The 14,452-nt window shown below is 44.2% G+C and overlaps 1 protein-coding gene and 1 non-coding gene across 2 annotated transcripts in view; both read right to left on the minus strand.

Moving 5' to 3' along the window:
• Positions 1-14,452, minus strand: part of F9 (coagulation factor IX) — a 29,742-nt gene continuing 15,290 nt past the window's right edge. The window contains exons 5-8 of the mRNA XM_059049923.2: positions 12,631-12,759; positions 10,204-10,409; positions 2,730-2,844; positions 1-2,073 (exon numbers count right to left, since the gene is read on the minus strand). Of these exons, the coding sequence (XP_058905906.1) occupies positions 1,526-2,073; positions 2,730-2,844; positions 10,204-10,409; positions 12,631-12,759 (998 nt within the window). The 3' untranslated portion in view covers positions 1-1,525. The remainder of the gene's footprint in view (positions 2,074-2,729; positions 2,845-10,203; positions 10,410-12,630; positions 12,760-14,452) is intronic.
• Positions 10,898-10,970, minus strand: TRNAK-CUU (transfer RNA lysine (anticodon CUU)). Its single transcript has one exon. It is a non-coding gene; the product is annotated as a tRNA-Lys (tRNA).

Consider the following 14,452-nt stretch of genomic DNA (forward strand, 5'->3'; position numbering starts at 1 on the left):
GAGACATTGAAAACTACATTTATTGATACTTATGTTTGAAAGCCTAAAGGAAAAAGGGATTAACTAGAGTAACTTGAAAGAATCAGCAAGTGTGAGGCCTGGCGGTGGGTGAGATGAGGGCAGGAGCAGCAGCAGCTTGATGAGGTCAAAGTGGTCCAAAACATGATGTTGTCAGTAGTTCCACATGTAATCACATGCACAGTAAATGATTCACATCACCCAAATTCGTGAAGAGCCAAGGTATGAATCAGAACACCAGTTTAATTCACAAAGGGAAATAGTCTAACAGATCGAAGTATTGATGTGATTGATGTGTTGGTTGGTCAGTAACCCTCTAGAAAATATAATATAGAAGGCCTAATTATAATCAAACAGTGGCTTGGGGAGCATGAACCAGAAAAAGGGAGTTGGTTGGCTCATTGGAATGAGTGCACTCCTCTTCACTGTGGTGATACACTAGTTGAGGAGGCATGATGCCTATCTTCTCTGGTCTGGGCAGCTTCTTCCTTAGCCCTGGACAACACTGGAGACACACCAACAAATTTTTTCTTGAAGACTCTATTAGCTCTAGTTGCAAACTGACTGTTCTGACAGGGGACAAAACACCTGGGTTGATGTCAGCTCTCTTGGTTACAATGACATGCCCGTTTGCCTTCATGGAAGCATGTCTAGTCAAACCTCCATAACAACACAATTAAAGCTCTTAGGAGACTATTCTGATGGGTTGTTCCTTCCATTATGTATGTATTTTAATAATGTGACTGTCTGAGAGGAACTTCTCCACCAAGTTCAGGCACCTTACTTCATCCCTATGCAATGAAAAGCAAGTCCAAGAGCAAACTGAGCGCAAATCTGGGTTTGATAGGTATATATAATTGTGCACAACAGTGAAACAGTATGATGCTGCCCTTCCCTCCTTTAATGCCTATGTAAGGAAAAGGGGAGAGAGGGAGAGAGAAAGAGCAGAACTGATTTGGGGATTAGGAGTTGGCAAGGACAAAGGATGCAGGAATAAGGGTACCAAAAAAAAAGTAGTGTTCCCCATGAGTTTTAACCTGTCAGCGGCTCCTGTGTTCTTCCTGTATGAGTGTGGTGCTGGCCTTGTGATGGACTAGACCAAATATCCTGGATATGGATCTAATAAATGTTAACGTTTTGACGGGAGAGGTGAGAAGGATCTGGCACATGGAATGCTGCTAAGCACGGAGAAGCAGGGAGTCGCCCCAGTGGAGCAACATAATGCCTGACGCACAGGATGAAGAACTTAACTTCACAGTTCTGTCAAGGGCTGGACCTGGAGGAATGGGCACAATTTCCCACCACAGTGTATTTCTCTAGTGATTACATTTTCTAATCTACGTATTCTAGCAAAATATGAATTCTAGCTAGACTTCTGGTAAAGAGAGAAAGCGGTATTCATAGAATGTATATATTCAAATCTAAAGAGATGGGCAAGTGATTAGTTAGTAAAGGACCTTGTCCATGTTCAATCCCAAACATATCAGCCTTGAAAATACATTTTTCTTTAAGTGAGCTTTGTTTTTTCCTTAATCCAGTTGACATACCGGGATACCTTGGTATATATTCCGTATTTTCCTTTCATTGCACACTCTTCGCCCCAGCTAATAATTCCAGTTAAGAAACTGGTACCTTCCACTTCGGTAACATGCGGTCCCCCACTGTCTCCTTGGCATGAATCTTTACCTCCCTCATGGAAGCCGGCACAGAACATGTGATTATAGATGGTGAACTTTGTGGATCGAAGGCATGTAGCTCGGTCAACAAGTGGAACTTTCAGGTACTGAAGACTTGAAGCCGATCTCCCTCTGTTGAAGACTCTCCCCCAGCCACTCACATAACCATATCCAAATTTGAGGAAGATGTTTGTGTATTCCCTGTCAGCAATGCAAATAGGGGTTACATAGCTATTTAGCATTAAGGGTTCATCCAGTTCCAGAAGGGCAATGTCATGGCTGTACTTATTAACAGATGCGTTGTAGCTGTGGTAAGGAATAGCACGGATCACGTTTCGCTTTTGCTCTGTAGGTTCTGGCTCATCAGTGTTATGCTCACCTATTGAAAAGAAATTTCTTTTTCAGTCACAGTCTTTCCCACAAAGAAACACGGTTTCCAAGTGTCCACCTAGCATCATTGAATTACCTGGCAGTCAAGATCTTATATTGTTACGATTTTGGTAAAATGTAATGAGGGCCGATGCATACTTTTCAGACCAAAAAGCCATTCAGGACCATCAGATAGATGGATCTGTTCACCCATACTGTTACAAGTCTTACATGGTTCCAGGTGATAATGAATCGACTTGTTATGAATTATCCTAGACGTTCCCAATTTCAAAGATTTTGACCCCTTTTTTGAGTACAGATAATACATTCATTTAGTCATTCATTCAATGTTAACTGAGGGCAGGTTGCAGCTTGTGCCAGGTGCAAGGATACAAGAATCAGTGATATGACACGGCTTTTGGGAAGGCTCAGTCTGGTGGGGAAATGGACACATCAATAGATAATTGTACTGCACTGACATGAAAGGTCCGCCAAAAGAACGATGGGGGGCTTGGAGGATGGAACACATTGGATTTTGAAAAGATGGCCCCTCTACCACTAGTTCAACTTATTTAGCAATGAGCTTATTAGACCTTAGTAAAGTATGATCTAGCAGTCATGCAGAAGATCTAGGGATGTTGCAGACGTCTATCATTCTTTATTTACCTGCGACAACAGTAATTTTAACACCAGGTTTGATACAGTGGGCTGCAGTTACAACCCATTTTTCATTAACGATGGAACCTCCACAGAACCCATCAATTTCATCACTCAAAAGGACCTGTGGAGACAAAATTATGAATCTTACTACATAATATCGTTGATCCAGAACAAAAAACCCCATGTGTGCTGTTTAGAGGAGTGGGCAAAATGTTGGCTTCTAGGTGCTGGCGGAAGTGGAGTGTTTCTGGAAAGTGTCAGCTTTGAAGATGAATTAGTATCTCTGGAGCACAATCAAAAAAGCCATTTCTGAAACTCTTGAGGAGAATGAGCAGTGATAGCACCAGATGAGGCAACTATGAGGAAATGGCTTCTTTTGATGATTCAGGGCCCTTGGATTCCTTTTCCAGGTGAGTCAGGTTCTCTGGTAGCACGAATTGCGGGGATATGGCAGGTACATTCAGAAACGCACTTATTTGACTCCTGGGGATCAATAGTTATTACTGAGTCTTCTGTCCCTGCACGAGGAAATTTCCTTGCTACGGATCATTTGAAAGAGAAAAACTATTGATTTTTCCAGGAGGTCTTTTCAAGCCCTTTCTAAACCAGAATGATATGAAATGAGACCTATGGCCTCCCTAAGGGCTGTGGTATGGCCATCCCGGAGCTCGCCCACTCCTTCCGGTCTCCCCCAACTCTATTCTCCTCCCCCAACTGGATCCGTAAGCTGCCTCTGTCCTAAAAGGTCTATTAAGCTATGTTTGATTTGCGGACAAAGCAGACAAAGGTGTTTGGGCGCTGCTTTGAGCCTGGGCATTATTAGATAAGAGGCCAATCCATTCTTTCATCTGTACATTCATTGTATAGCCAGAGCGGTTCATGAATATTTTTACCACCTCAATGTCTAGATCAAGTTGGAGAATTTCACTTCTTGTGTACGCAAGGGCCTTGATCCATCTGAGAAGTGTGGACACTAGAGGGCACACTCACATTTGGTAAACCCTTTGTGGGCCCTGACTAGCCCTTGTGAACTGCTGACCTTTTACTGAAGCACACATAGCCCCAGGCATAAACCCATTCATAATAAACTAGGGAAGGGGTGTGGTTACTCCTTTCAAGTGTGAGTCTGAGAAGGTCCTTGGGGGCATATTCTAGTGAAGATTCTTTTTGTCCTGAATTCAATTTATGGAACACTTGCTGAATCCTAGACACCAAAGCACTAGCCTCCTACCTGGAGACCCATGGGCCTGACTCACTGCAAGCCTCTGACCCTCTTTTCCATACTTCAGGTTTCCCGCTCATTCTAGCTGTTGCTTCTTACGTTGAAAAGTAAAAATATAGGAAAACTCACACAATATAATAAACACCAGTGTACCCATCGCCCAGACTTAACAAGCTTCTTAATTTTTTTTTGAACCTGTATTGATTGCTTACTATGGATAACCACTGTGCTAAGTGTTTTATGTACTTTGTGGAGTGACAGTAACATATCCACGTATAGATGAGCAAAACTGAGGTTTAGATATGCAGTTAGTTAGTTAGTTAAGGTTAGTTAGTGGTGAGGCTGGGATGCAAACCCTAGTCAGCCTGGCTTCAGAATCTAGGCTTCTAAGCACCCAGTATTTCTCCAAGTGTGCTTGGTGGGCCGATTGCTGTAGAATCATCTGGGATGCTTGTAAAATGCAGCTTTGGGAGCCCACCCAGACTTAATGAGAATATTTGGTGGCTGGGATGGGAGAAAATGAAGATCTCCAGAATATCCTTATGCATAATTAACTTTGAGAAATTCGGTTTCAGAATTCCCAAGGCTTGGTGACCTTTCTGTTTTAAAAGTCCTCACTCCAGGCAGGGCTGGCTACATAATTTGTAGGGCTTTGTTGCAAAATGAAAACACAGGGCACCTTGTTCAAAAGCCAGGAAAAAGCGTTACGGAAGATACTAAAATACAAACCTTTTTCTTTCCTTCTCTGGTCTCTCACAACCTATCATGGTGTTTTGAATTTACTATTTAAAGTTGTGCTTCCTCGGGTATGGGGGATATTCTCCGGGCGAGCCAGATCCTCACAGGTGCCCAGGGGCTACAGCCTGAAATCGAGCACGCAAGCACAAACGCAGCTCTCAGCTACCAGGTCCTCTCTTCTGCCAGCCCTGTGCTGATGCCCTGTGCCCCAGCAGGGGGAAGGGTAAGCCAGTCTTTCCCACTGGTCCACTGTAGCAATCAACAGCAAACAGTGACTCCCAAGGGATTTCAACTTCCCTGCCAGGATATGTTCAGGTCCTGGAATGAAGGTGGACAAGAGGTTTGCCCCTGCCATTCACCCTCCAAATGTGCTATGATGCATTTCTGGTCCTGAGGTGCCATGTGGACACGCCCCGTCCCCAAATGGCATAGAGTCTGTGCACCCAGCCTCAACCCTCCCTGTGCCTGTGCTGGAGGAGGATGACAATGGTAGCTGTTGAGGGTGAGGAGGGGGCATCTGCCAGTGAGCCAGGGGTTGGGGGTGGCCATGGTCCCTGGGCAGCTGTGGAAAGGGGAGACAGAGCTAGCCAAGGCACCACAGGACAGGGGAGAGGGAAGTCAAGAATCCGTCCCTGGGTGGTGCTGAGAGGTAAGAGTGTGGTGACTTGAGGTTCCAGGTCCCCAGCACACGCATGCTACATTGTCTCATTGAACTTGAGTTACAAAACACAAATGCGAAGCATTGAACTACAAATGCGGGAACCTTTTGAAGACAGGGTCCTGTGCAAGTGCACTGGTCACCAGCTCATAAAGCTGGCCCAGACCTCAGGTGAGTTTCATCACCAAGCAAATTTGCGTAACACTGTTCTTTACTGGGCCTAATGATTACAACTGAATACATTTGCTCAAGTAACTGGAGTTAAGCATTCACATGCAATGATATAATGGTGCTTCTCCTCTATATGAGAGGTGAATTGGATATCTCTCAGCTTAATGGGCTAGTTAGGCCAGAGTGAATGATAGCCACAGCCCCTGGGCACAGAGACTAATCTGATGTAGCTAGTCTGACTCCTGCCAAAGACTTGCTGCCGGGAGCTTCTACGCTGTTCTGGTGGATGGCTGAGAAATACAGTTGTGTTCTTCTAAGCCCGAAGAGTGTTTTTTTGCCCATTCCTGATTGGTATTAGAAATTTTAGCAAACATCTTTGCCAAGAAAAAGCCCTAAAATACATTTGCATTTAAAGATATTACAAGTGACTTGGTTTTTGAACGTTTGCTTGGCTACCTCAGGATCACAGCTATCTAAATATTAGCTGTTTGGGTATGAGCTGTCTGCTTGGCGAAGGACAAGTTCTTGTATGACATCACTTTGGAGGATGTTGGGGAAAATGGGAAAGCATATGTTCTGAGCAAGGATGTCAGAGTTCTGATCTGTCAAACATTTTCATGTTTGTCACATCCTAACAGGAGCCTGTTTTCTCTTTCAGACACCCACACACCCACACACATCTGCAAAACACACATTCACATATCTGTTTTGATACTCTTCACTGACAATGCCAGCCTAGGGTAATAGCTACTGCCATGTAGTTCCCTTCCTAACCTTTTAACTCAAACTTGGTCTTTCCCTGTGATTTCAGTAAACCCTCACTCTCCCTACCTAGCCACCTCCAACTTTACAATAACATTTTTTCTTTGCACACTTGTTCTCTTTCATATGAAGAGCAAAACCATTTCTACATGATGCACAGCTTATTATGCCCACAGGTGTGATTCGCCCAGCCCTTGGACCTACTTCATTTTCCTGGCCACAGAGGGGATGCTCAATTTTGCCTTTTTTTTTTTTTTTTTTTTTTTTTTTTTTTTTTTTTGCGGTACGCGGGCGTCTCACTTCTGTGACCTCTCCCGCCGCGGAACACCGGCTCTGGACGCGCAGGCTCAGCTGCCATGGCTCACGGGCCCAGCCGCTCCGCGGCATGTGGGATCCTCCCGGACCGGGGCACGAACACGCGTCCCCTGCATCGGCAGGCGGACTCTCAACCACTGCGCCACCAGGGAAGCCCTCACTTTTGGCTTTTAATGGTTAACTAGATTCGTCATTGAAAGAGACTTCATCAAACCATCCTAGAGAATAATTGTCTAAATGTTCTGTTCAAAATAGTTTTGTGAGGCCAGATGAGATTACATGTTATGTTTTCATTTCTGCTAATTGGAGCTGTATCATCTGAGCTAGGAAAAATAGAGGATTACCTTTCCAAGTGAAGATATATGTATAGTCTTAGGACCTTACTGTAACATCTTCCTCCCAATCCCACTCTGCCCCGCCCCCCGCAAAAAAAAGAGGAAGTTCTGGTTCGTACAGATGGTAACTAACTGCATGTTGTCTGCTATGGGGGTGTATCCTAATCAAATGGAAAGGATTGGGTCTGTGTAGGTAGCTGTATAGGTCAAGCGCTCAGGTACCTTTAAGGATAGCTTCAGGCCAAAGCTGAGGAAAGCCAAGACTGGGGAAAATGCTAAGACATTTTAAAGATTGTTTAGGCCAAGAATAGAATAAGGAATAGACAAGACTGCCTCTCAAGACATACTTTGTTGGTTAAAATGGTTATATACAGGCAATTGCATATGATACAGTCTAATATAAAGGATTAAGGAAAGCTTAACTACTTGGTTTCCATCGTATTCCGTTTTTATCAATCTCATAGAATGATCTTCAAATTATTAAATGTACAATAATTATGGCTAATACAGAACCTGAGGCCCATGATAAAACAAGAGAAAGATCTGGTACTTCACACACAGGGCCAGTCGGATCCTAACTCAAAGCAGAAGAGGAGGACAGAGCTCTTGGGGGCAGGCTTGCGCATGCTCAGAATTGTGGGCTGGCAGGGTCAAGTGCATGGGACCAAAACCCAGTTAAAGCTTTAGAAAGCCGAAACACAGTGCTACTTCCTCAAATCTTTCACTATTAAGCTGTTGATGAAGGTGGTCTCATGGTACAGGTGTTGCGATTTCGCAACTCTTAATGTTCACATTTTTCATTGTTTCCCTTTGTAGCTGTATGAAATTCGAGTTCTGTTTTAGTTTCCCACTCCGCTAAGGATATACCGACTCTAGGAAATAACCTTTCTGTTCCTAGATAAGAGTTACCCCTCTAGCTTCCTCTCTCCGCTCCTAAATGGCCCTGCAGAGTCCCTGCTTCCCGTCCCCAGAGTTCTCCAGGGGCTCTGAGCCCAGCGCTGGGCAGCTGGAGAGAAAAGGAAGGAAACTGGCCTCACACCTCCCTCCGCTCCTTTCTTGGGTGTTCTGTCACTGTGATGTGGGGTCAGAGGTCAGAGGTCAGGCAAGCCCGCCTTCACCTTTGACCTTGGGGGTCAGGGGTCAAGGCGGCCGGAAGCGCAGGGGCTTCTGGGAAGCGTCTGTGGCTGACCCGGCGCAGCGGCGGCGGCGGCAGTGGCGGCAGTGGCGGCGGCGGCGGCGGCGGCAGCGGCGGCAGCGGTTTTTCCTCTAGCGGGAAGCGGAGACGAAAGCCCTAGAATAAGGTAAGAAATGCACGCGGCCGCGGACAAGCTGCGCGGAAGGTGAAGCTCGCTCCTTAGGGTCTCAGAGCTGCACGGGGTGGCTGCGGTCCCTAGCCTGTCCTGCTCATGTCCCACCAGGGGAGCCCGAGCCCTCGATGCTCTCCGGGATGGGCTTGTCCCGCTGCTGCTGTCCCAGTGACAGAGAAGCTCGAGTCAACAATTCCACGAACATCTGTTCAACCAAATCTCCTCCCTGAGCTGCCCAGCCCACGTGGCCGACCCAAGTGGTTGGAAAGGGCTTTCTTAACCGGGGCCAGGATCGACCTGCCTGCCTGGAACTTTCACCCGTAAGTCTACAAAGAAAAAGTCGTCGTCTCCTTTCTCTTGTGGCCCTTTAGCTCTCGCAAACAGCTCACCTAAACCTTTTCTTTAACAGACTAGACATTTCCAGTTCGTTCAAACTGTTACTCCAGAGGAAAGTGAACTCTGTCTGTGCTGCTTTATGGGATTGCTTCACCCACGGGGTCGCGTTATTTCCCATCCCCTTTTATTGACGCATCAGCATTTTGAATCACTTTTTCCTAGGTGACATTGCTAAACAGTATTTCCTACGTCAGAGCCACAGATCTAGTTTGGCCATTGAAACCCCAGCTGTTGCTAGCTTTCTCTTGATGCCTGGGCTGCAGCAGGTGTGGTGCATTCTTGTCCGCAATCAGATCAAGCATTTCCACCTTGCAGATTGACGGTGACATGGTCGAGCTGACTCATCCACAAATGGGGAGAGATTCTGGTTGGTTTTCTTTCTTATTTTGTCTAAAAGTGACTTTTGCACACTCAGTTTGTCTCCTTTTTTGAAACCCAGTAACCTTTTGTGAGAAACTGGGTGGAGGTGGGTGTGGAGAGATGGTTCTCTGGTGAGGAAGGCCTCAGTGTGAAAGTATGGCAGGGTCTTTCTCAAATATCCTAGCAAGTAGCACAGCTCTTCAATTTTGGAAAAAACTAAAACCTAGCGCTTGGTACCTTTACAGTCAGTAATCTTACTTCATATGGATGAAATAGCGAGTGAACGTGTATGGGCACAGGCATGGATGAGTGATCTTGAACATTCCTAATGATCTTAGCTGGGCTCCATAGGAAGGAGACAACAGGTACACTAAGTGTGCAGCGAGGAGGATGTGAAAAGATTTGAAATGATGGGTATCAAATCTAGCCCTTGGCTGTTACCTCAAAAATGTGCACAGGTGATTTTCATGTGGGTTGTCTGCAGATGACACCTGGAGAAATGTGGGACTAGGTACCACGGGTCTACTGTTTGGTGTTTTGGAGCCTAGCTTCTGCAACAAGTTTGTTTCCTTTGGACCAGTGCGTTTCAAATTGTGGAGTGCGTCAGAATCACCTGAAGGGCTTGTTAGTGCACAGATTGCTGGCCTCCCCCTCAGGGATGCTGATTCAGTAGGCCTGAGGCGTAGCATGAAAATTTACATTCCTCACAAGTTTCCAGGAGAATCTGATGCTACCACACTTTGAGAACTATAGCCTTTGACCAAGCCCCTGTCTCATATGCCCTGGTTCCAGTAACCCAGTTCTTGCCTTAATCCTTCCTGAGTCGTTTCAAAAATGCCTACGAAATAATTCAGTTTCTCTGGGCCTAGAGACTTTCTGACTCTCACCAGTTCTCCCAGGGGCTGAAGCTGAAGTAATACCCAGAACCCCAGCACCGGTGACCTTGCTTCCAGGCCTCCCTGTTGCTTGTCTGAAATCCTGCTATGCTATTTCCTTGATGCCGAACTCTCCTTGACCTTGTGTGGTAGCTGTCCCTGGGCTTCTCTCTCAGTGGCTCCTCACCTGTCGGGGCTTCCTTAACCGGCTTAGTGTTGAAACTTGCCTAAATACTTCCCTCATCCCAATAAGTCTGTCTGATGTCCTAGCCTCAGCCTCCCAGCTGGCCTGGCCCTTGCCCACTGGGCTCTGTTTGTGACACACCATAAACATAGAGTACCTGCCAAGGGAATTGACCTCTTATGGCCTCTTCTCCACCAACAATGCGAGTGACGTCATTGGATGATTGGTTGCTTTGAGTGATGGTATCCACAATTATTTCAGCTTCAGTAGAATTTTCATAGTCCATATTGGAAAAAATAGTCTCAGCACGGGTGAACTTCATACGACTGTTTGAGACAGAAACTCTTCCACAGGGAAATGGCACTAGACAAATGGAAAAAAACATTAGTGTTCTGGTATTTCTCATTGGTAAGCAGAACTTGTATTACAAAAATCGAAAATGAGGCCCATCCTTGTCACTTCTGAGAAGTAGGCCCGTCGATATTTTTAAAAAAAATCAAATCAATGAATATAGTCTAAAACTAAAAGGTTAATTGAATTATTTTCATGGAAAGTTTTCAAACCCTTCATGAAAAGGACATTTGGCTCAGGAATCCATCATCTTTATGGAAATAGAAGAGGTGTTCCAGAATTGAATTTTGTAAGACTTTTATAAAGTCTAATGACTTTCTGTTTAGTTTCTTTGCTAAAAAGTCTTACTCTCAAGTACTGTAACTGAATGGAAATCTGGTGCCATGTAACTTTGATTTTAGAATTAGGTAAATGGGATGTCTGCTGCTTATTGTTAACAGGATTTCTTTCTTTCTTTCTTTCTTTCTTTTGGCCGCACTGCGCGGCTTATGGGATTTTAGTTCCCCGACCAGGGATCGAACCCGGACCCTCAGCAGTAAGAGTGCAGAGTCCTAACCACTGGACCACCAGGGAATTCCCAGGGTTTCTTTTGTAGACCAGAATGCCTTCTAGATTCCACGGTGGACTTTAGGTATCCACTGGGGTGAGATCATTGTGATTTAATTACCTGGCTGTTGAGTATTAACCAAATAAGTTATTGATATGATTATTACAGCCACATCTACCTGGGCACTGGCCACCTTTTACCTTGGGTTGGTTTATTTCCTAAAGAAAAAAAATCGTCTACTGAAACACTGGGGACAACCAGAATGGAAATTTGTAGTCCAGCAAAGTCACCTCACATTTCACTTCTCACTTTCCTTCTCTCCACATTCCTTATAACAGACATCTCTATAGCAACCAGCTGCGGCAGAGTATCATGAAGACAGCATGTGGTTGGGAAAACAAGAAATTACTTCAAAATACTTGTGTATAAATATAAATCATCAACAATAGCTAGAGAAAAGGGACCAATACTACTGAAAGGCAGAAAAGCTTATTTTAGGTTTGGCCCATTCTGCCAAAGCTAAGGCTATATTCAAATATAACACTTAATAGTTGGAGGTGGTTCTCCATTTTTCTTCCTCGCTTATAACAGAGAAGGGCTTATAAGGGTTTAGCTACTATGCTATCTGTCTACACTGGAAGTTAGGTTTCGAAGGTTAAAACAGATGTACGCACACACTCCTCCCTAGGTAGGCTAATTTGAAGCAGTGTATGTCAAGAACCAGGTAGAAGGACAGGAGGCAGGCAGGTCCCTGAAGCATTAGAGACTCTTCATTTTAGTGCAGCATGTATACTCTTGGCTTCCGGTGCTGCCTTTAATTTCCTCTGCCGGGTGCATTGCTGAGATAGGTATCGAACCCAGTTACAGAGGAATGGTGTGTGATTTAATGTACCAATTTAATAAGACATCAGGCTTTGGAAATGCAAAAGAAATCGTATCTAGTTTGCTTCAAAAAGACCCCTCATTTAGCAAATGTAATTGATCCCACAGAACCTGCTTTTTTCAAAAATCCAAGTTTCTACTGCCTTCTTTTTCAGAGAAGAGCAGCATGAGTTTGGAGTGGAGATGCTCTGAACACACCAGTCAGCTGTCAGCATGGTGGCATGGTTGACATGAGTGGGAAACATTGCTTTGTCCACTGCTGTATAGACTGACTGTGCTGATCAGCCTGACACAACTTAAAACAGATGGTTGTCGGAACTGTTCTGCTGCCAAGCATGTCAACTCAGCTGAGCCCCAAGGATAGGCAATAACTTTCTTGGAGTGAGCCAGCCACACCCGGACAGATCATGCTTAAAATTCACTGTCCTTGTTCTAGAAGCCTATCAGTCAGTCACGTACGTATCTTTTATGTTATGGAATCACTACGTTAATTTGACTTGGCGAATTACAAGTATGCATACAGGAATCACACAAATTGATTGCTTCATGATATAAAGGTCAGAGAAAAAAATCGGTCACAGAAAAGAATTCAGACTGAAGACAGTTGCAGAATTTCTATTTAAAACGATGATGCATTTTGAAAAATGAATTTGTCCAAGCTACTAGTCTTTTCTATGATTTCATAAGGAAGTAGAAACAAGTAGGGCATAAAATTATGTAGGTTAGTTATAATGCAAAAAGTTCAAATATGGATTTGGAGAATGTATCTGCCGAGCTTAAAAAACAACTTATTTAGATTTCGACCTGCTGGTTCGCAGGACTTTTGGTCCTCTGCAAGTCGGTATCCGGCAGTACAGGAGCAAACCACCTTGTTATCAGCGCCCTTTTTACAAAACTGCTTGCACCTGCCATTCTTAATGCTGCATGTCGCATCTGAAAGAAAGCAGAATCAACAGCAATAGCATCATGTATTTGTTTTAAAGATTTTTTTGATGTGGACCATTTTTAAAGTCTTGATTGTTTTTGTTTTTGTTTTTTGCAGTACGCGGGCCTCTCACTGTCGCGGCCTCTCCCGTTGCGGAGCACAGGCTCCGGACGCGCAGGCTCAGCCGCTCCGCGGCACGTGGGATCCTCCCCGACCGGGGCACGAACCCGCGTCCCCTGCATTGGCAGGTGGACTCTCAACCACTGCGCCACCAGGGAAGCCCTAAAGTCTTGATTGAATTTGTGACAGTATTGCTTCTGTATTATGTTTTGGTTTTTTGGCCCTGAGACATGTGGCATCTTAGCTCCCTGACCAGGGATCGAACTCACACCCCCTGCATTGGAAGGGGAAGTCTTAACCGCTGGACCTCCAGGGAAGTCCCAGCAATAACATCATTTGACATGCATTTCTAAAAAGTACATGAAACTACTGACTCCTGTACAGGTCAGATATGAGCTGGGGGCATTGATGGAGAGAAGTGTGTGAACCTTGAGCTAAGAGTAGGAAAAAAAAGATAAAGTTCTTCATAAGGCATAAAAATGGTGGCAGCAATATATGTGATTTGGCATAAAACTGAAGCTGTAGATATACTACTTTCACAAAATCATAGAGTGCAATGAAAAAAGCTGTTTATTAGCGTATAACATATTCCAAAAAGTACCCAGAATTTTGGAATAAGTTTTCACAAGGTGACTGCGCTTGTTGAAACAGTAAACAGATCAGTACCTAGGACGTTATCAATGCCCCAGAAGCTCTCCTAATTCCCCCTTCTGGTCACTATTTCCTCCTTCCCAAAGTTACCATTACCCTGACTTGTAACAGGGAATTAGTTTTGCCTGTTCACGAAGTTTATATAAGGAGAAGCTCCCGATATGTACCCCTCTGTGTCTTTCAGTTAACATTCTGTCGGTGAGCTTCACCCATGTTGTTTTGTATGCCTATACTTCATCTGCATGCTGTGTAGTATGTTCCATTGTATGAATATTACTACCTTCTTTCATCCATTTTACTGTGGGTGAATATTTGAGTTGAGTTTCCAGTTTTTGGCTCTATGTATAATGCTGTAATGAACATTCTTGTACATATCTTTTGGTAACATGCGTGCATATTTACTGGATATATACTCATGAGTGCAATGATTGGACCATGTGTTCGGGTTTAGTAGATACTGCCAAGTAGTCTTCTAAGATAATTGTGCAAATTTGGATTCCCACCATCAGTGTGTGAGAGTTCCAGTTACTGGATATATGTATTGTGGATATCTTCTCCCACTCCGTGACTTACCTTTTCACCCTAAATAGTATATTTTGCTGAATAGAAGTGCCTGGTTTTAATATAATCCAGTTTTTCAAAGCAAACTTAAAGCTGGCTGACGTGAGTATGTGTCAACACAAGAGAATGAAATAGGGTCCTTTAAGGGAGCTAAATGCCAGAAACACTATGTGTTGACAATGATAAGCATTCTACTGGCTCATATTTTCTTTACTCTCCTATACAAGCTCCCTTATTTAATCTAAAATATCTTTCTTTGTCTCTTATAATGCCTTTTGTTGGGATTCTGTTTTGTCTGATATTAAGATAGCTTTGCCAGTTTCTTTTTGTTAGCATTTACCTGGCAAATGTTTTTACATCCTTTTATTT

Source organism: Kogia breviceps, chromosome X (genome assembly GCF_026419965.1).
Source record: "Kogia breviceps isolate mKogBre1 chromosome X, mKogBre1 haplotype 1, whole genome shotgun sequence".
NCBI lineage: Eukaryota > Metazoa > Chordata > Mammalia > Artiodactyla > Physeteridae > Kogia > Kogia breviceps.